A 21672-nucleotide genomic window follows, 5' to 3' on the forward strand; every position below is an offset into this window, starting at 1 on the left:
AGTATCACTCAACCCCCCTTTCCATTAAAGATTTTGGGGGTTGTGTCCGCCCTCGGTAGATGGTTGATGTAATTTAATTGAAAACTAGTCTACAAAATGCCCCCCTCACAAATAAATTTTAGATATTAGCATATTTTTAGATTTTTGTAAGGACTGAAAGAAAGTTACATGATATTTTGGGAAGCTTTAGAGCGTTTGGCAAAAGTTACCGCAAACGAAAGGAGTCTGGCAGTATTAATTATTACCTTTTAAAATATTTTTTTTAGTTGGTACCCCATTTTGCTTATTTAAAGTACGCCTCAGCGTGTTTAAATTCAACTTTCAAAAACGCGCGTATTTTTTAAGTTACCATGGCAACATCAACAGTTTTAAATATTGATCTGACCTGACAGGAGTACATACCTTGTAACTAAGGGAGTTAATATACAGGGTGTAAAAAAAATACAGGTCATAAATTTAATCACATATTCTGGGACCAAAAATAGTTCGATTGAACCTAACTTACCTTAGTACAAATGTGCACATAAAAAAAGTTACAAAATGAAACAGCCCTTTGAAGTTACAAAATGAAAATCGATTTCTTTCAATATACCTATCGAAAATTATTAAAGATTTTTTATTGACAATGGACATGTGTTATTCTTATGGCAGTAGTATCTTAAGAAAAAATTATAGTGAAATTTGGACACACCATAAAAATTTTATGGGTGTTTTGTTCCTTTAACCCCCCCCCCCCCCCAAACTTTTGTGTACCTTCCAATTTAATTATTATTGTAGTACCATTAGTTAAACAAAATATTTTAAAAACTTTTTTGCCTCTTAATACTTTTACGAAAAGTCAGTTTTTATCGAGATATTTAGAATATTTGTCAAATCCACCACATATTTTGTACATGTACATAGTTACGTACGATTATGGAGACTTGGTAATAATATGAAAATTTATTTATGATTTAAATTTTTAGGTAGATTTTGAACCATATTAAAAAAGAAGCCACATCTCGATAAAAGGTGCCTTATCGGAAAAATACAAAGAGGCAAAAAAGTTTTAAAAACACTGTTTTTAACTAATGGTACCGCAGTAACAGTTTAATTGGAACGTACACAAACATTTGAGGGGTTTAAAGGAACAAAACCCCCATAAATTTTTTATGTAAACATATTAAAAAAGAAGCCGCAACTTGATAAAAACTGCCTTATCGAAAAATACGAAGAGGCAAAAAAGTTTTAATGACATTGAATGTAATTAATGGTAGCACAATAATAATTTAATTGGAACGTACACAAAAGTTTGGGGGGTTTAAGGGAACAAAACCCCCATAAAATTTTTATGGGGTGCACAAATTTCACCATAATTTTTCTTTAAGATTTTCCTGCCATAAGAATGCCACATGTCCATTTTCAATAAAAAATCTCTAATAGTTTTCGATATATTCGAAAAAATCGATTCTCATTTTGTAATTTCAAAGGGCTGTAACTTTTTTTATGTGCATATTTGTACTAAGGTAAGTTAGTTTCATTCGAACTCTGTTTGGTCCCAGAATATGTGATTTAATTTATGACCTGTATATTTGTTACACCCTGTAGAATGAAAAAATGCATTGTTTCGGAAAAATTCAAACAAGCTTATATTTTTCTAAATCTTTTTTTGTTAGTTTATATACATGTTAAAGTAATAAGTTCTACTCACAGATTTTGCCACTAATTGTTTATTGTTTAAATAATAAGAATTGTTTTGTATAAATAATTTTAAAAATATCGTTGAATTCATTATTTTACTTTGATCAAATATGTTTCTGAAAAGAAAATAATCGTTTTCGTTTTGATTCAATTCGAGTCTCTTGCCATCCTCTGACACCGTGTTTCGGGGTCTCTACCCCTTATCAAAGAGGCTATGCAAGTAGACTGAATCAACAACTCGAAACGAAGAACAACTGCATATATTAAAATATCTGCAGCAGAGTGTGGTTAGACTGTGCTCTAACGGGGAATGACAAAATAAATGTGTTTCTATTTTGTTTTTGATTATGCTGAATCCGAATATGGCATTACAATTTGAAAATGCTTATACAGTATGTCTGCGTAGACTAGCTAGGAATCATAATATGGGAAACTTTTCAACGAAAACTTTTCGTTTATTTTGCAAAAGTCTGTGTGTTATTGTGTTGCCGCTCCTGCAATACTGAGGGCAGATGTATCGATGGATTCTTATGTAGTTTTGTCTTCTGAATCCAAATCTGAAAACGGCATTTCGATATCTCTAACCGTCTTCGAGATAATCGACCTCAAAATCTAAAATGTGACGTCACAATCCGATTATTTCCTACCACGCACTAAACGTCAGCTGAAATCTTTGATTATGAAGTAGGCTACTTTTTAATCTGAATTTGTTAAGCAAAGCAAATGTTATTATTTACATTTGAGTTTGACACTTCGTGAATGTCGAACTAAATTTTAAATTATTTAGCTATTAATAAAATATAAATGACATTTTATAGTGAATTTAATTATTATATAAAATAATATGTGTAATAAATGTATTAAAATACAATTTGAGTATATTTTGAAAGCAATAATACATATTATACTATATTAATAATGAATCAGTAGAAACGATTATATTTAAATTTGGTAAATTATAACTCCACTCGACCAGCGCACGACCACACAACTCGAAACACAAGTACGCAAATACGGTTGCGTGAAGCGTGGCGCAAAGCCGTGGAATTTACGAGACTCGCTCGGTCTGTAGATATAAGTAAAGTTCATCAGTAAAAAGTATCTTTATCATGTATGTATTATTTATTTTACAATATTGGAAAATTGTTATTTAAAATGTGGTTTGGAATAAAAAAGTATGTTCTGATATATGAAATTACATCCTTCTAATGGAAAAAAATATTTGACGAATTTTCTCAAATTATGGATACCAACATCATTTTCATTTATAACTCTTGTATTAGTGCGGCAGATTCGTGCAAATATTATAAGAATTGCACATTTAATGATACAAGCATATAATTTGGTCCACGCATATACCGCACATATAAAGGTTCAAATTTAGATATGAGGCCATCTCAGATTTTGCTTTTTACAAAAATGGCGGTCATTCAAAATGGGCGACCACGATATCTTTTGAAAGAAAAGTCCGATTTCAACCAAATTTGGTACATATAGGTTGCTTTTGTGATTTACAAGATCGATGTCGTGATCTGGAAGAATCGGTTTACCAGAAGTTGTGTTTTTCCTGGTTTTTTATGTAAAACTATTTTATATTTTGTAAATAATTTATTTTCAATTTTTTCACCCTGTATATATTAATTTTTCAAAATTGTAATACCACCATTGGAAAGGGCGTAAGAATATGTTTTAGGAAATATTTTGATCTTTTTAGTTGTGTTAATTACAATTTAATAAATGCACAACGTATCTTCACATGTACCTATGTGTGGCAGATTCTTGCAAATATTATAAGAATTATTGTGCATTTAATGGTAGAAGCATATAATTTGGACCACATATACTACACATACAAAAGTTCGAATTTAGATATGAGGCTATCTCAGATTTTGCCTTTTATAAAAATGACGAGCATTCAAAATGGCTACTATACATATGTGACTAATAGCACGATAACTTTTGAACTAAAAGTCCGATTTCAGCCAAATTTTGGTATTAAGATTCTTTTTTTGATGAATAATATCGAGGTCTAGAACCGGAAGGGTCGGTTTACCAGAAGTTGTGGTTTTACTGTTTTTTTATGTAAAAATATGTTGTTTTTTTTTTCAATTCTTTCACCATATATTATTTTTCAAAAAAAAGTAATACCGTCATTGAAAAGAATGTAAAAATATTTTTTAGGAAAGATTTTGAACTTTTAAGTTATGTTAATTACCATTTAATAAATGCATAACGTATCTTCACATGTACATATGTGCGGCAGATTCATTTTAAATGCCCGCTATTTTTATAAAAGACAAAATGTGAGATGGCCTCATATCTAAATTTGAACCCTTATATGAATGTGTAGTATATATGCTCCAAATTATATGCTTCTACCATTAAATGCACAATAATTCTTATATTATTTGCACGAATCTGCCGCACATAGGTACATGTGAAGATACGTTACGTATTTATTAATTGGTAATTAACATAACTAAAGAGTTCAAAATATTTCCTAGAAAATTCTTTTACGCTCTTTTCAACGCCTTATTAACTTTTAAAAAATTAATATATACAGGGTGAAAGAATCGGTAAAAAAACAACATGTTTTTACATAAAAATCAGGAAAAACACAACTTCTGGTAAAACGATTCTTCCGGTTCAAGACCTTGGTCTTACACATAAAAAAACCTATATGCCAAATTTGGTTGAAATCGGACTTTTTGTTCAAAAGTTATCGTGCTATTAGTCACATATGTATAGTCGCCATTTTGAATGCCCGCCATTTTTGTAAAAGATAAAATCTGAGATGGCCTTATATCTAAATTTGAACCTTGATGTGTGTAGTATACGTGGTCCAAATTATATGCTTCTACCATTAAATGCACAATAATTTTTATAATATTTCCACTAATCGGCCACACATAGAGTACATGTGAAGGTACGTTATGCATTTATTAAATCGTAATTAACATAACTAAAAAGTTCAAAATATTTTCTACAAAATATTTTTACGTTTTTTTCAATTGCGGTATTACCTTTTTGAAAAATTAATATATAAAGAGGGAAACAATTGAAAAAAAAAATATTTGTACATAAACAACTAGTAAAAACACAATTTCTGGTAAACCGATTCTTCTAGTTCACCACATCCATCTTGTAAATCAAAAAAGGAACCTATATACCAAATTTGGTTGAAATCGGACCTTTCGTTCAAAAGTTATGGTACTATTAAACACATATGTATAGTCGCCATTTTGAATGCCCGCCACTTTTGTAAAAGGCAAAATCTGAGATGGCGTCATATCTAAATTTGAACCTTTATATGTGTAGTATATGTGATCCAAATTATATGCTTGTATCATTAAATGTACAATTGTTTCACATATCGGCCGCACTATATTTTTAATTTGACGAAGAAAAGTTATCCTTCATAAAAATCTCTTCTTGGTCTAAGATTTATGATGCAACCATCATGAATCAAATTTTATAAATTTTATACGAGGTATGTAAAAAAATATGAATTTCGAGTAAAGTATCTTTATAGTTCACAACATTTAAATTATAATGATATACTTGCATATTAAAACATAATTTTTAATTCTAAACAGCTTTTCGTAATAGCAATTTTCTATATTATCAATTTAAATACGTATATAAACAAAGTTTTCGTTATGATAATGCTTGCATTTTCAGCTTGTTTATTACCAATTTTACGAAAAAAAGTTATTCTTCATAAAATGCTCTGTTTAGTCTAAAATCTAAAACTCAACCTTCAGATATCAAATTTTATCAATTTTATACGAGGCATGTCAAAAATATTAATTCCGTTAAAAAGTATCTTTATATTCCAGAATATCAAAAATTGTTATTATAAAAAGTTGTTTGGAATTAAAAACTATGTTTTAAAATACAGTTACATCTTTCTAATTGAAAAAAAAATTAAATTTTTTCTCAAATTATGGATACCCATCATCATTTTATTACAATTATGATAACTATTTTATAATCAATTTTACGAAAAAAAGTTATTCTACATCAAATTCTCTACCTGCTCTACCTGATCTAAAATCTAGATACAACCATCAGATATAAAACTTTTTCAATTTTATACGAGGTATGTAAAAAATATGAATTTCGCTTAAGAGTTAAGTGGCATTATAGTTCACAATATTTAAATTAGAAGGATGTAATTGAATATTGAAATATAGTTTTTAATTCCAATTATCTTTTTTTAATAACAATTTTCGATATTATGAAATATAAAGGTACTTTCTTACACTCTTGAAATATACACACTTGAGTGAAATTCATATTTTTGACATACCTTGTATAAAATTAATAAAATTTGATATCTGATGGTTGTATCTTAGATTCTATATGGTGCAGAATATTTTATAAGGAATAACTTTTTTCGTAAAACTGATAATAAAAAAGTTAACAATGGGTTCCAAGTTACACAGACATAAGAAATGTATAAGAAATAAAAAAAATTGTTGAACATTTATTATGGTTGAAGCTTATTAATGAATGTATTTTAGGTAAGTTTTACAGAAAAAAGTTTTGATCACGTTGTATAAACATTTTTTTAGCTGGTAATTTTCGTTTTTGTATTACAATTTTTTATCTTTCTTAATTTTCTCAAAAAGAAATTGTTTATTTCGTTTCTAAAGTAAAATAATTAAGTGCATTTTAAACATTACATCCTAAGCTTAAAAAAACATCTATAAAATTGTAATAAATATATTCAAACTTGAGTAATAATATCGTTTTGAAGTGGTAGTAATTCTGTAAAACTACCAAGCTTTTAAAAATTACATTTTTGAGACGTCGCGACGCGTCGTATCATTTGAATTAAATTCTTGAGATTTTTTGTGAGTGAAACATCGTTTAGTTAGTTTAGTAAGATGTTTGAAAGCTAAGTTGTGCAAATTTGAGAGTGTTGTATGTAAAATTGTATTAGTTAAACACTTTTAAATCGTTTTTAAACAAAATTCATGTAAGTCTCACTTTCTGCCCACACCGTACTTATGCCCATACATTTTATTTCTTTTTATTATAACCATAAGATAGCTTAATTATTCTTCTTGCATGTCCAATTTGTAGAATTTCATTTTATGTATTAGTTAAAGAATTATATTAAAATAATTTAACCGTGCACTTCGCCGAACTCTAGTTTACAGTGCGTCAATGTTTGTGAGAAGGGTGACTTTAGCGTTATAAATAAAAAATTATAGAAGTTATAGATTTAATTTTAGAAAAATCTTTATATAAAGTTTTTTTTTGTAAAATTTTCTTAATTTTTCCATGGCCAAGTCATTGGCCATGGAATTGCAATCTGAAGACAGATTGCAAATTAATTTTTGTTTTTTTGTTTCTCTCATTTCCATAACAACGAAAGGTATAGGTATCTACTACTTATGTATGTTGTTCTGAAGCTACTTATGTACATCACAAATTCAACCATTTTACATTATTAGCTCTTATTTCAATTTTTTTAGTAATAATACATGATTTCAAAGTGTAGGTACTAATAAAAAATAGCGTAAAGTATTCGTGGATAACTGGTCTTTAAAATATTTAGGTACACCAATTCGAGCACTCCATGTGTCTGGCAAATGTTTGGCCCTAAGCGTGAGAAAATAAGGACAGTTATTAGGACTGTTTTTATATTTATATAATTATTTAAAAACTACTTGACCAATCGGACCTATCTTTATCACATATAGTAACTAGATAAAAATTTATATTGTGATATACATATTATACAGTCGACTCTCGTTAATTAGAAACTCTAGGGACTCTTAAAATATTACGAATTGTTGAGTGTTTGAAATATCAAATGGTTCGAAATTCGTGAGAGAAAATAAATAAAACTTCGAATTATTAAGTGTTGATCAATTATTATTTATTAACTGCTATTCTATAACGATGACAAAAGTTTAGAAGTACATTCGTGTACATACATGTATGTATTCATAATGTGAATTAATCAATCTTTCGAAAGAACTCTATTATACTGCTTTGCTTCAAAGCACATTGCTGCTGCTCAGACTGCTCAATAATTTTTTTAAGAGAAAAAATGCCTGAAATGCTTTTTCATCACTTTCGTTCTGTAGACAAAAGGTTTGTAAGGTATCGAATGAGGATCTTGCTTCCTTAACTGAAACAAAGGCGTGTTGAAACAAGTTTGAAAACTGTACTTACTACAATCTTTCCGCCTCTTTCTCTCTGCAACTTTGAATTGTCGAGGGTTTGACGCCAATGAGTTCGAATTAACGCGTCGTTATGTCATATAGCAATAATTTTTTTCATTCGAATTACCAAGTGCATAAAAATGTATTGATTTAGTTCGAAATATAAAGAGATTTTGTAGGGAACTCGTGATAACTTTGAATTATAGAGAGTTTCGAATTATCGCAGATTTGAATTAACGCGAGTCGACTGTACCTATTTTAAATATTTTTATTGTTAATTTTAATAAATATAAACAATTGAAAACATGCTTCGGCTTCGTTTCTTGGGGTATGGGTACACTTATTACTATCAATAAAATATTTATGGTTTTAGGTGATGGATCCGAAAAAAGCACGAAGACCAGAAGAAGGTATAGCTTATCAGATGCTTTTACAGGCACTATTTGCTTTATCTGGAATCAAAAACTTCTCAAATTGGACGATATCAAATGAAGTTACATCCGCGGGAAAATTTGATGATCTCGTATTTGAATCAGATGAAAAGTGTATGTTGTTACAAGCAAAAGTTAAAAGTGGTATGACCTATACTAAAGATTTTATGGCAGTGAGTCCTATTAAGAAAATATGTGAATTCAGTATCGCAATGTACTTATTATCATACATAACTTTTAAGAAATCCTTTAAAATAACACGTAATTCTTTAATACTATGTACTGCTGCTACACTGAAAGTTGCTGATATTATGGATGAATTACCTGCTAACGAATATTTGCAGCAAATATTTGGCAACAAGATATTGATGTATAAAATTAAAAATGAAGAAGAGATGGTTGAGAAGCTTTTAGATACAGTAGAACAGTTTAAAAATAACATTGATGATAAAGATAGCAACGAAGAGAAAAAACAATGGAAGCGTTTGGTTATCGATAGAGAAGACATCAAATCATTCATATCTTCTTTTGTTGTTGTTAACATTAAACTCAAGAAAATCAAATCGTTAATTAAAAGCAAATTAAGTGAGCTCAAGTATGAGTTTCCAATATCATCATACGAATATGTAAAAGATCATGTAGAAGAGTGGTCTAATTTATCACTTAACAACTTTGTGCCTATGACAAAAGACTATTTAATGTTTATTTTGTATGGTGAATATAATCGGAATTTTCTTCAGAAGTTGGTTAATACTAAAATTTATTTCAAAGAAAGTTATCAGTTTAATTCTGGTAATATTATTTGTGTTCAAGCACACGATAATATCGCTATATATTTATTAAAGATTTTAAGAAGCATTCAAAAATCGGAAGCTTCGTCCTCACCTATAGAAGAAAACACATTATGTTTGATGCAAGAAATGGTAAATACAGTTCATACAATGAAATACACAATGGAATATAAAGTTATATCTGATATGATAAACACATTCAGATGCAACAAAATTAAATACTTAGTTGTTTCGTTCCTATCTCTTAATGAAGATCAAGCATTAGAATTGTATAAGAAGATATATATGATTACTAGGGAAGACCCAAGTAAAAAAGTATTTATAATCATTAAAGAAAATGATTTGCAAAAGAGAGAAACACTAGTCAAAATAATTAATGATAAAATATATTTCAATTCACTCGAAACTGATACACAACAATACATATTAAGCAAAAAAATTTCTTTTCAAGGTGAATTGGTAACATTAATGAACTTAATTAATAACATCAAAAATATTAACTCTGATGAAATTGAGATTGATGAATGCCTTACAAAAATAATATTTAACGAAGATAATTACTCGATAGGTTCCAATTTACAGACCCAATCAAAACCTGAGCAATTCTATTTTGAAAGAAGCCTAAAAGCTAACTCAGAAGTATTTCCTGAAACAAAGTTTTTCGAAAAAATAAACAAAAATATACTTGTTGTTACAGGTCCACCTGGAGAAGGCAAAACAACTTTATTGAAACAAATAGTATCACTCAAGAAAGCTAAAGACAAAATAGATTCCAAATTGACGTGGATAATTAATGTTGATTTAAAAAAGTCGAAACAATTTTTCCGGAATGCTATTGGGAAAACCTTGAGCGATCTATTGTGTCATAATGAAAATATAACTCCTGCTAGCTCCTACTTAGCTCAGTTCGAAAGAAAACTTATTGAGTCCATGAATAAAATTTTGATTATAGACGGTCTTGACGAGAACTGTTTGGAAGATATCGAAAAAATACGAAACCTATTTGTAGATCAGAATTCCCTTCAGGATTTGAATATTTCATTGGTTATTATTGGTGCCAGAGATTACGATTTCATCTTAAAAAAATTAAGGATTTTGGATGGGTGTGAGTTAGTTAGATTCTCTCCATTTTCACCTAGAGATCAGTCTTCTTTTCTTAAAGGATATCTTAACAAACTTATACCTGCAAATACTGAACATGATATATTTGAAAAGGTAACAAATTTTGCTCCTGCATTTAAAGATATTTGTTCAACGCCCTTATCGCTACAAATGGTTTCTAAAATAATAAAAAATAAAATATCTAAAGGCGACTCTATCGAATCCTCATTAAAGGTTTTTTATAATGTTTCAAACTTATATCATTTTTATAGTTACTATTTAGGAGTAAGAAAAGACGAATTTGCACAAGATGACGACATATACCGTCTGGCATTTGACAGGTATATATACTCGTTAAGAAAGTTAGCGGCTAGCAATTTATTTTCTGACCATCTTTTAAGTTTGCTTAATGTTGATGCTAGTTTTGAGATTGGTAAAGATGCATTAAACGTTGGGGTATTAAAGGAAGCACATGAAGGTTATGAATTTGTTCATAAAACATTTGAGGAATATTTTGCAGCAGAATTGATATGGGATTGCCTTAATAAAAAGAAACTTAGTTATGAGGTATTGCTCGAAATTCTGAATACAGTGTTTCTAAACAATCAGTATGTGGGTGTTTCAGATTTTTTTGAAAAAATTTTGGAAATTAATCAGGATAAAGATATTGTATCTCGGATATCTATGGAATACAACTTAGCACTTACTAAGGTAAATTGGAGAAGAGATATATCGCTGTTATGTTTTCGAGAATATATCTGTATTATTAAGTTAGTTTTTAGTAATTATACTTTTTTTGCCGATGTTTTGAATATTGAAAGTATGTCTGGTGAAGCACCTTTACATATTTCGTGTCTTTACCCATCTTTAGACAAATACATCGTAAAAGAAGGTTTAGATGTTAATAAGGCTGACGAAAACAGTTTAACCTACATTACCTGTACATAATATTGTAGAGTTTTATTCTACCCATATAACTTATTTTAGAATTATTATCTTGAATCAGTTCTAATTTCAGAAATGACCCAAAATATTTATATTTTTTTAAAAGAACAAGGAGTATTAATAAATAATTACGACAAAGTTAATAATTGCGACGAGGGAAAGTTACGACAAAGTTATGTTTGACCTTTCCAAATTCTACGTCAATGGCGGAATTGCTATTTTAGTGCAATTTTTCGATTCTCCAATACTTTCTATGTAAATAATATACTCTCCATTCGTAACGATAAAGTCATTATTTTTCATGATATTTGAAGTTAAAAATGCAGGGACACAGTTATTTTGACTGATGTAAATAGGCAGGTATTAATTATGTTGGTATTTTTGGGTCATAAGATTGCATTTTATTACGCAAATGAATTTTTAATCGCTAATAACAAAACTATAACGTTATTTACTGAAATCTATTAAAACGAATAGATGCATTCAATATGTAAAAACAACGTGGGGTCGGGGTTCTAAAAATAACCGTTTTGTTATAATCTAAAAAAAGAACAATTTTAATAACACGACAATATAAAAAAATACAAAAATTTAAACTATTGATTAGACAAAAAAAATGTGTTTTTGAAGTGACAACTTATTTAGGGACGTTGTACGATTTTGGGACAGGGGAAAAAGCATTGAATTCGCGACCGTCATCGCTTATGCTATACAGGGTGTAACAAAAATACAGGTCATAAATTAAATACCATATTCTGGGACCAAAAATAGTTCGAATTAACCTTACTTACCTTAGTAAAAATATGCACATAAAAAAAGTTACAGCCCTTTGAAATTACAAAATGAAAATCGATTTTTTCGATTATATCGGAAACTATTAGAGATTTTTTATTGAAAATGGACATGTGGTATTCTTATGGCAGGAACATCTTAAAGAAAAATTATAGTGACATTTGTGCACCCCATAAAAATTTTATGTGGGTTTTGTTCCCTTAAACCCCCCAAACTTTTGTGTACGTTCCAATTAAATTATTATTGTGGTAAAATACCATTTGTCATACCATTAGTTACATTCAGTATCATTAAAACTTTTTTACCTCTTAGTATTTTTTCGATAAGGCAGTTTTTATCGAGTTGCGGCTTCTTTTTTAATATGTTTACATAAAAAGTTTATGGAGGTTTTGTTCCTTTAAACCCCACAAATGTTAGTGTACGTTCCAATTAAACTATTACTGCCGCACACATTAGTTAAACACAGCGACCGTCATCGCTTCGATGAAATTGATTTTTGAAGTGAAAACTTCTTGAGAGACGTTGTGCATTTTTTGGAGGGGGAAAAATTATTAGATTAGCGACGATCATCGCTTCGACGAAATAAATTTTTGAAGTGAAAACTTCTTTAGGGACTTTGTGCCCTTTTTGTGTGGAAAAAATTATTAAATTAGCGACCGTCATCGCTTCGATGAAATAAATTTTTGAAGTGAAAACTTCTTGAGGGACGTTGTGCACTTTTTGGATGGGGAAAAATTATTAAATTAGCGACCGTCATCGCTTCGACAAAATAAATTTTTGAAGTGAAAATTTTTTTAAGGACGTTGTGCACTTTTTGGATGGGGAAAAAGTATTAAATTAGCGACCGTCATCGCTTCGACGAAATAAATTTTTGAATTGAAATTTCTTTAGGAACGTTGTGCACTTTTTGGATGGGAAAAGTATTAAATCAGCGACCGTCATCGCAACCATCATCGCTTCGACGAAATATATATTTGAAGTGAGAACTTCTTGAGGGACGTTGTGCACTTTTTGGATGGGGAAAAAGTATTAAATTAGGGAACGTCATCGCTTCAACGAAATAAATTTTTGAATTGAAAATTTCTTTAGGGACGTTATGCACTTCTTGGATAAGGAAAAAGTATTGAATTTGCGACCGTCATCACTTCGCTGAAATAAATTTTGTACGTATATAAATTACATGTATGTATACATAAATAGCATAGGGCATACGCATCGCGTATATGATATAGGTATAGATAGCACTTCTTTTTGGATGGGGAAAAAGCATCGAGCTCGTAATTTATTTACTATAAGAAGTTTTCACTTCTGTCGCCACTCCCACGAGTGCCTTCCATTTTTTTTAATATTTTTTGTCTAATCAATATTTTAAAATTGTTCTTTTATTTATATTATAACTAAATTGTTGTTTTTAGAACCACAATTTGTTTTTAAATGTTGAATTCATCTACTTATTCATTTTAAGAAATTTTAATAAATAACAAATTTTTTGTTATTAGCCATTAAAAATTTATTTGCGTAATAAAATGCAATCTTCTGATTCAAAAACACCGACATAATTAATACCTACATTAGTCAATATAAGTGTCGCTTCATTATGAACCAAAAACATATGGAAAAAGAATGACTTTATAGTTACGAATGGGGAGTATATTATTTGCATAGAAAGAATTAGAGAATCGAAAAATTGCACTAAAAAAGCAATTCTGCCAGTGGCGTAGAATTTGGGAAGTGTCAATCATTCACTTTCCCCCGTCGTACGTCTCTGGTAGTAGCCAGAAACGTTTATTTAACATAATTTAGTAGGATGTACACTGTACACATGTACAGTATCTACACTTATTGTCAAGTATGATAAGGATATGATAAGTGGTTTTAAAGTACCGGATGTCCCAATAAGAATGGCTCTCGGCCATATCTCAGGAACCGTTTATAGTACAGCTTTGGGAAAAAAAAATTTATAACAAAAGTTGCCTCGAGAAAAGCCTGGAAATTATTTTCATATTTGTAAGTTCACCGCTAGAGGGCGTAATTGAATGTCAAAAATTTAAAAATCAAAATTTTACAAAATTTACATAATGAAAGGGCACTGAAAATCCGATCATCGTATTCTTCGCAAAACTCTGTGAATATTTGATTTCTTAAGTGTAACTCTACCTTTGCAAATAAGAAGTGGGGGTGAGTGGGAACCTTGTTATGAAAAATGGCTGTAAGTCCGGTTCTGCTTAATAGATTTTTGCAAACTTGGTCTCGTTGAAAACATATCTTTTTCATTAATGTAAGAGTTATAATTACGAAACAGCCTAGTAAGTAATATGTCAGCTAGGGGGCGCTATTTTATGTTTTTCAGAAATCTAGTTTTCTTTGGAAAATATTAAATACAAGTATGCACTTTTAACCCTGCATTACAAAATTAGACCAACTTATCAACAGAATATCGAAAACCGCATGTCGATACCTTTCTTCTATCTCGAGATATCTTAAGAAACGTGTTAATTTTTAAACATAACTGATGATGTCTCCTGTAAACTAAGTTACGGAAATCAAAGTGGAAACAAGTAGTGTGCTGTGACACTAAAAAAATTAAAGCGTGACACTTGCGGAATGCCGACAGAAGTGAATACTTATTATAGATTCGATTATATTCGTTTGATTCAATTAGATTCCATTCGATTAGATTTAATTTTAATTAATATATATTATATCTATAATTTAATATAAATATATAATATATACCTAATTTAATATATAATATTATATACTAGTGATTTTACCCGTTAAAATTAAGATTAATAAGATATAAAGATACATAAAGCTTTAAATTATTATTTTTCTTAATAATGTAACCGATATTTTTTAATTTAAAAATTTAATTATTGATAAGGTATAGTAAATACTTCGTGTAAATTTTAATCGTAAATAATGCATGAAAGAGTTCATTTATTTTTAGATACTCTCATTAAAGGGGAGGCCGTTATACAAAAGTGACTTTTTTAAATTTGTTGATTATATTATTCCTTTCAACCTACTTATCCTCAAATTGTATTTTTTAACATCCTATTCATTTTATATAATAATAATTAAATTCACTATCAAATTTGAAGTAAAACTTCTTTTGAAAGTTTGTTAATTCTAAAATTAATGGGTAAAATCACTAGTACATTTTGTCAAACGTAGCAAAAAGTTTAAAAATTTCGGCGATTGTAAGATTTTCAAACTCTTTCCTACGTTTGATATTATCTATTAAATTGGGTATATTTTAAATATATTAAATTATAAGCATAATTATAATAAATAAAATTAAACCCAATTAAATGGAATCAAATTGAATCAAACCGAATATAATTGAATCTATGAGAAATATTCACTTCTATCGGCACTCCGCAAGTGTCCCGCTCTAATTTGTTTCCATAGCATACTACCTGTTTTCACTTTGATTTCCTTAACTTCGTTTACCGGTGACATTATCAGTTTGTTTACAATTTATACGTTTCTTAAGATATCTCGAGATATAAAAAAGGTATCGAAATGCGGTTTTCGATATTCTGTTGATAATTTGGTCTAATTTTGTAATACAGGGTTAAAAGTGCATACTTGTATTTAATATTTTCCAAAGAAAACTAGTTTTCTGAAAAACATAAAATAGCGCCCCCTTGCTGGCATATTACTTACTAGGCTGTTTCGTAATTATAACTCTTACATTAATGAAAAAGATCTGTTTTCAACGAGACCAAGTTTGCAAAAATCGATTAAGCAGAGCCGGACTTACAGCCATTTTTCATAACAAGGTTCCCACTCACCCCCACTTCTTATTTGCAAAGGTAGAGTTACACTTGTGAAATCAAATATTCGCATAATTTTGTGAAGAATACGATGATCGGATTTTCAGTGCTCTTTCATTATGTAAATTTTGTAAAATTTTGATTTTTAAATTTTTGACATTCAATTACGCCCTCTAGCGGTGGACTTACAAATATGAAAATAATTTTCAGGCTTTTCTCGAGGCAACTTTTGTTATAAAATTTTTTTTCCCAAAGCTGTACTCGAAACGGTTCCTGAGATATGGCCGAGAGCCATTCTTATTGGGACACCCGGTACAAATAGTTTTTAAATTTTTAAATAAAACACCCTGTATTTCAGTAAGGAGCCACATTTTATTTAAGCGTTTTAAGTTAAATCTTCGTATTTTGTGCTAAGGTTTCTCCAGTTATTATATGGACAATTCTTAATGAAATACCCTGTATATGATATGAGAGCTTCAAGATCTCTTTATAATTCTTTTAAAAATATGAACATGATAAAATTAAGAATACATATTTCATAATACTTATCTTGGGGTCTGCAACTCAACTGACGCTCAGTGTATTACAATCCAACTAATAATTGTTATATCTATTCTTATGACCTTCATTAATGCAGTTTAATCTTATTTTTACTCTATTTGTTAATATAAGCAACTACTTGGAATAAAATTTATGTTAGGGTACGAACACGTAAAACGCTTGTTGCCGGTGCTGGCGAGCAAGCGCCAACAAGCGTGTGTGTATATTATATACACACATAGGATAGGTACTTCGATATGAAACGGTACACAAAGAACACTTGCCCGAACTTGTCAGTGTTTGTAATAGGCACAGACCAGCAAAAATGAATGTTCAATATCCTATTATTTTCCAGCTTCTAGTACGCTGGTAGCCGTATTTGGGAGTGTTTGTTTAAGTGTATTTACACAATATTTGAGATTATCAAAGCATTTATCAACTTTTTTGATAAACTTTCTCTTCTGTTTTACTCAGGATGTAATTAAACCTGTCCAACTTCATCCTCATGTATCTAAAGAATCTTCGACTGTCCATTTTTATCTGCGGGAAGAGATAGTGGTACTCCCGAAATTACCGCCGTTTGATTAATTCCATGCACTCCAACCTTCCTCTACGTAAAATTTTTAAGTGGATATTTTCTAATATCATCATCAGTAGCTCGACAACCCTTTTTGGGTCCTGGCTTGTTCTAGGATTTTCCGCCATTCTGTTCTGTTCCTTGCTTTGTTCTTCCAGTGGGTAATCTCAAGTGTTTTCAGATCTTGTTCCAATTGTTCCATGTATCTAAGTTTGGGTCTTCCCTTTGACGTTCTCCCTACTGGTGTTTGCCTCATTATATATTTTGGTGTTTCGGTCTCCAACATCCGTTCAACATGGCCCATCCAGCGCAGACGTCCGATCTTTATGGATGTTATGACGTCGAGTTCGTTGTATGCTGCGTATAGTTCAAAATTATATCTTCTGCGCCATACGTCATTATCTTTCACCCCTTTATATATGTGTCTGAGGATTTTTCGTTCAAACGTACCTAATAACTTCTCATCGCTTTTCGACAGTGTCCATGTCTCTGATCCATATATAAGGACCGGTTTTATCAGGGTTTTGTATATTTTGCATTTGGTTTTTCTCGTGATGTTGTTAGATTTTAGATGTTTAATTAGTTCATTATATGTTTTATTAGCAATATGTATTCTTCTCTTAACTTCTTCGCTGACATTGTTATCTGCGGTAACTAGTGAACCTAGATATGTAAAATTTTTTACGCTTTCGGTGTTATATAGTCTCCTATTGTCAGATTCTGTAGGTTTCTTTGGCCTGTCGATTTGCTGGCCTTCATGTATTTGGTTTTTATTTCATTAATATTTAGGCCACTGTTTTGTGCCACTCTTTCTATCGCATTAAATGCTTCTATCATTTCTCTTTTGGTTCTAGCTATGATATCAACATCATCTGCAAATGCCAATATTTGTACACTTTTTGTTATTATTGTTCCTCTGGTGTTGACTTTTGACTCTCTAATTAATTATTTTTTCTAATGTGGTGTTGAATAGAATACAGGATTGGGCATCTCCCTGTCGTAGCCCCGTTCTAACATGGATTGTATCTGTTAGTGCGTTTTGAATTCGAATTTTGCTTTGTACTTTAAGTGTTTCTTTTACTATATCAATGAGTTGAGTTGGAATATTAAACTCTTTCAGTGCGTGGATCAGAAATTCTCGATGGATACTATCATAGGCACTCTCAAAATCAATGAAGAGATTATGTGTGTCTATATTAAATTCACTAGTCTTTTCCAAGATTTGCCTCAAGACGAAGATCTGATCTATTGTGGACTTCTGCCTGCAGAAACCACATTGATATCCCCCAACTATTTCTTCCGCATATGGTCTCAATCGCTCATACACAATATTTGACAGTATTTTATATGCCACAGTCAGTAGCGTTATTGCCCGGTAGTTTTTACATTCAAGCTGATCTCCTTTTTTTAGACAAGGCGGGTTCGTTGGGAAAAATATTCCCATGAGATATTTTTGCATAATCGCATTAGTGAGACATCCCAGAATAAGGTTCAAGAAGTCGTCCACGTGAAAAGTGGGCCATTTTTTTTTTCAACAATTTTTTTTAATCAAATTGCAAAAATCAACATTTTTGGACCGGACTAATTTTTTTTAGGTTTTTTGGAACATTCTGGACAAAAAAGGTCTAGTATAATGTTTCTCTAAAGTTGATCTTTTTCGAGTTATAAGCAATTTAAAATTTGAAAAACGCGAAAATGGCCATTTTTAAGACTTAATAACTCAGTTAAAAATTATTATTATGAAAGTCAGAAAGTGACTAAATCAAAGTTTAAAGTCGCCGCTACATGATCCTGACGAAACCTGTGTCATTAATTTACTACTAAGCTGTTATTTTTAATTAATAACATTGAGTGGTTAGATCGTATTGACACTGCTGTAAATGTGAGTGCGAGTAAGATGCACAATTGGACTGCTGGAATGGCTTCTCTCTCGCACTCAGAATTTACAGCGGCCGCACACGTGCATGGCGCTTATTATTATTACTTAAAAATAACAGCTTAGTAATAAAATAATGACAAAAATTTCTTCAGGATCTTGTAGGGGGGGCTTCTAACTTTGATTTAGTCATATATTGACTTTCATAATAATAACTTTTAATCGAGTTATTAAGTCTTGAAAATCGCCATTTTTCGTTTTTTTCAATTTTAAATTGCTTATAAGTCGAAAACGATCAACTTTAAAGAAAAATTATAAGAGACCTTTTTTGTCCAGAATGGTCCAAAAAATTAAAGAAAAAATTGTTCGGGCCAAAAATATTGATTCTTACAATTTGATTAAAAAAAATTGTTAAAAAAATTGGCCCACTTTTCACGTGGGCGACTTCTTGAACCTTATTCTGGGATATCTCACGAATGTGATTATGCAAAAAAATCTCATGGGAATATTTTTCCCTTCGAACCCGCCGTTTTCGCCTTGTCTATTTATGTAGTGAATAATTACTCCGGTATTCCAGTCTTGTGGCAGTTGTTTATTATTCCATATGTTCACTATTAGTTCGTGTATCGCATTCACTTCGGACATTTTCTAATAAAAACATTATTTCATCTTCGGTTTCGGAATCCAGCGACAAACAAACTGATGCTGATATCCCCAGCTTTTTACTTAAGAGCTGCGCTGGTCAGCACCAAAAATAAGCGCGCCGTTTCACCAGCATTCGACGTGTTCCTATAGATTAGAGAAACAAGAGATTTGGCAGTTGGTATTTTGCAGCCCAAAAAATAATTTTAGTGATAATCTTGTGATATTAAAAAATATTTATATAATATGTTTCTGTTTAATCTGAAGTTATTAGAAATAATATTAATAATTATCTGATATCCATGTATTGTTTAATTATTGTAGAATAAAACTATCTATCAAATTTCATTTTGCATTTTATTTACCTATTTTGTATGAGGAAAAACTCCATCAGTTACTTATAGGGCAGTCAATGAGGGTATTTGGCTCCGAATTCCATCCTACTACATCGATTTACTTGATATTTTCACAGTAAGTAGGGAATAGCTCAAGAAACAAAGTCTACCCTATGCCGATCTGCGCTTTTATCTTGGGGGTGGTTCCCATCCCTTCTCGGGGGTGAAAACGTTTTGGTTAAAATAGCCACGGAAGAGGCTAGAGAACCTAATTTTAAACAAAAACTGTTCTATAATTATTTTTTGAAAACTCGATACTTTTTGAGTTATTCGTGGTTGAAAATTGGCCATTTTCATTGAAAAATGACACCTTTTCGGACGGATTTTTGCGAATAGCTTAAAAACTATGCATCTAACAAAAAGAACTATAGAAAATATTTCTGTAGGCTATAAAAAAACAAAGAGATTCGTTCCTTGAAAAATCTTCTAGTTAATATACAAAGAGGGATATATGGTAGGTAAGAAGAGTTTGTTTTTACTTTATTGTACTACATACGTTAGTGTAGTATAATAGATAAAGTTATAGGATCGTGCAAAAAATTTTTTTTCAGATTTCACTTTTTTTCGAAGTTTTGAGTCCCCCTGAGTCTAAAAAGCAAATAAAAAAACATGTCGGAAGTACGTACGTACGTACGTATGTCGCCACCGCCCAGCAAAAACTACCCGACTGATTTTGATGAAATTCGGTATGAGTAAGTTTAAGAGAATTTTGTCGAGAAACTAAGCTTTTAAAAAAACCTCTCAAAGGGGGGTTATTTAGGGCCCATTTTTGCAAATTTTTACCAAAACGAATGAAATTTAACTCAAAGTTAGCTCGTCGATAGGTAAATAGAAATACGGAATTTGACATTTCCAAATTCAAAATGGCGGTCAACATGGCCGACCGCCCACCCGACACATTTCCCTACCTATCTAAAAACTTGTTTAAGATAAGTTTAATTTGAAAAAGCCGTTATATAGCCTAAAGATGGGGCTATAAGAAGAATATTATTGTTTTTCAGAAAAAGTTACGGGTTGCCTATATTTAAGGGGTCAAAATTTGACATAACTTTGAACTAGATTTTCTCAAAAATGGCTCCAAGGAATTTGTTTATTTTTTGATATATTTTTGATATCCTATCGGTAAATTGAATGACAGTCAGATTTCTTAAGTCCCCATAGGAGGAGAGTTATGAATTTTTTATAAAAAAAATATTCGAGTGCCCGTAACTTCCTTTGTAATAGAAACTAAAATTTGAAATTTTGCAGACATATATGGTACTTTATTATCTATTATCCTAATAAATTTTACCCAAAATATGGCTTCCGGTTGAACCGGAAATGAAAAAAAATCTTAATTTTTTTAGATACGCCCTGTATATTTTTACATATTTTGAAAGAATGCAAAATTACCTTTCCAATGACATAAAACTCGTTGCTGTAGCTCAAAAACTTGAAAAGTTACGGTAAATAGAAATTTTGCTATAATCTTATGTGTGTCCTCTCTCACGCGATCATAGCAAAGCATTATTATAGAGCAGTCAATGAGGGTATTTGGCTCCGAATTCCATCCTACTACATCGATGTACTTGATATTTTCACAGTAAGTAGGAACTAGTTCAAGAAACAAAATCTACCCTATAAACTATGGCGCTTTTATCTTGGGGTGGTTCCCACCCCTTCAAGGGGGTAGAAAATTCGTTGGTCAAAATAAGCACGGAAGTGGCTAGAGAACCTATTTCTAAGCAAAAACTGGTCTATAGGTACCTTTTTTTGAGAACTCAATATTTTTTGAGTTATGCGTAGTTGAAAATTTGCCATTTTCATTGAAAAATGACACCTTTTCGGACGGTTTTTTTGTGAATACATTAAAAACCATGCATCGAACTAAAAACACTATATAAAACATTTTTTAGATTATAAATAACAAAGAGATTCGTTCCTTCGTAAATGTTCTAT

General features: G+C 30.5%; 1 protein-coding gene across 1 annotated transcript in view; it reads left to right on the forward strand.

Annotated features, from left to right (window-relative positions):
- LOC126886943 (uncharacterized) overlaps positions 1 to 13915 on the forward strand; it is a 29578-nt gene extending 15663 nt beyond the window's left edge. Inside the window, exon 2 of the mRNA XM_050654114.1 lies at positions 8236 to 13915. Coding sequence (XP_050510071.1) covers positions 8239 to 11133 — 2895 coding nt within the window. The 5' untranslated portion in view covers positions 8236 to 8238 and the 3' untranslated portion in view covers positions 11134 to 13915. The remainder of the gene's footprint in view (positions 1 to 8235) is intronic.
- Positions 13916 to 21672: the final 7757 nt, after the last annotated feature.

This window comes from Diabrotica virgifera, chromosome 6 (genome assembly GCF_917563875.1).
Source record: "Diabrotica virgifera virgifera chromosome 6, PGI_DIABVI_V3a".
NCBI lineage: Eukaryota > Metazoa > Arthropoda > Insecta > Coleoptera > Chrysomelidae > Diabrotica > Diabrotica virgifera.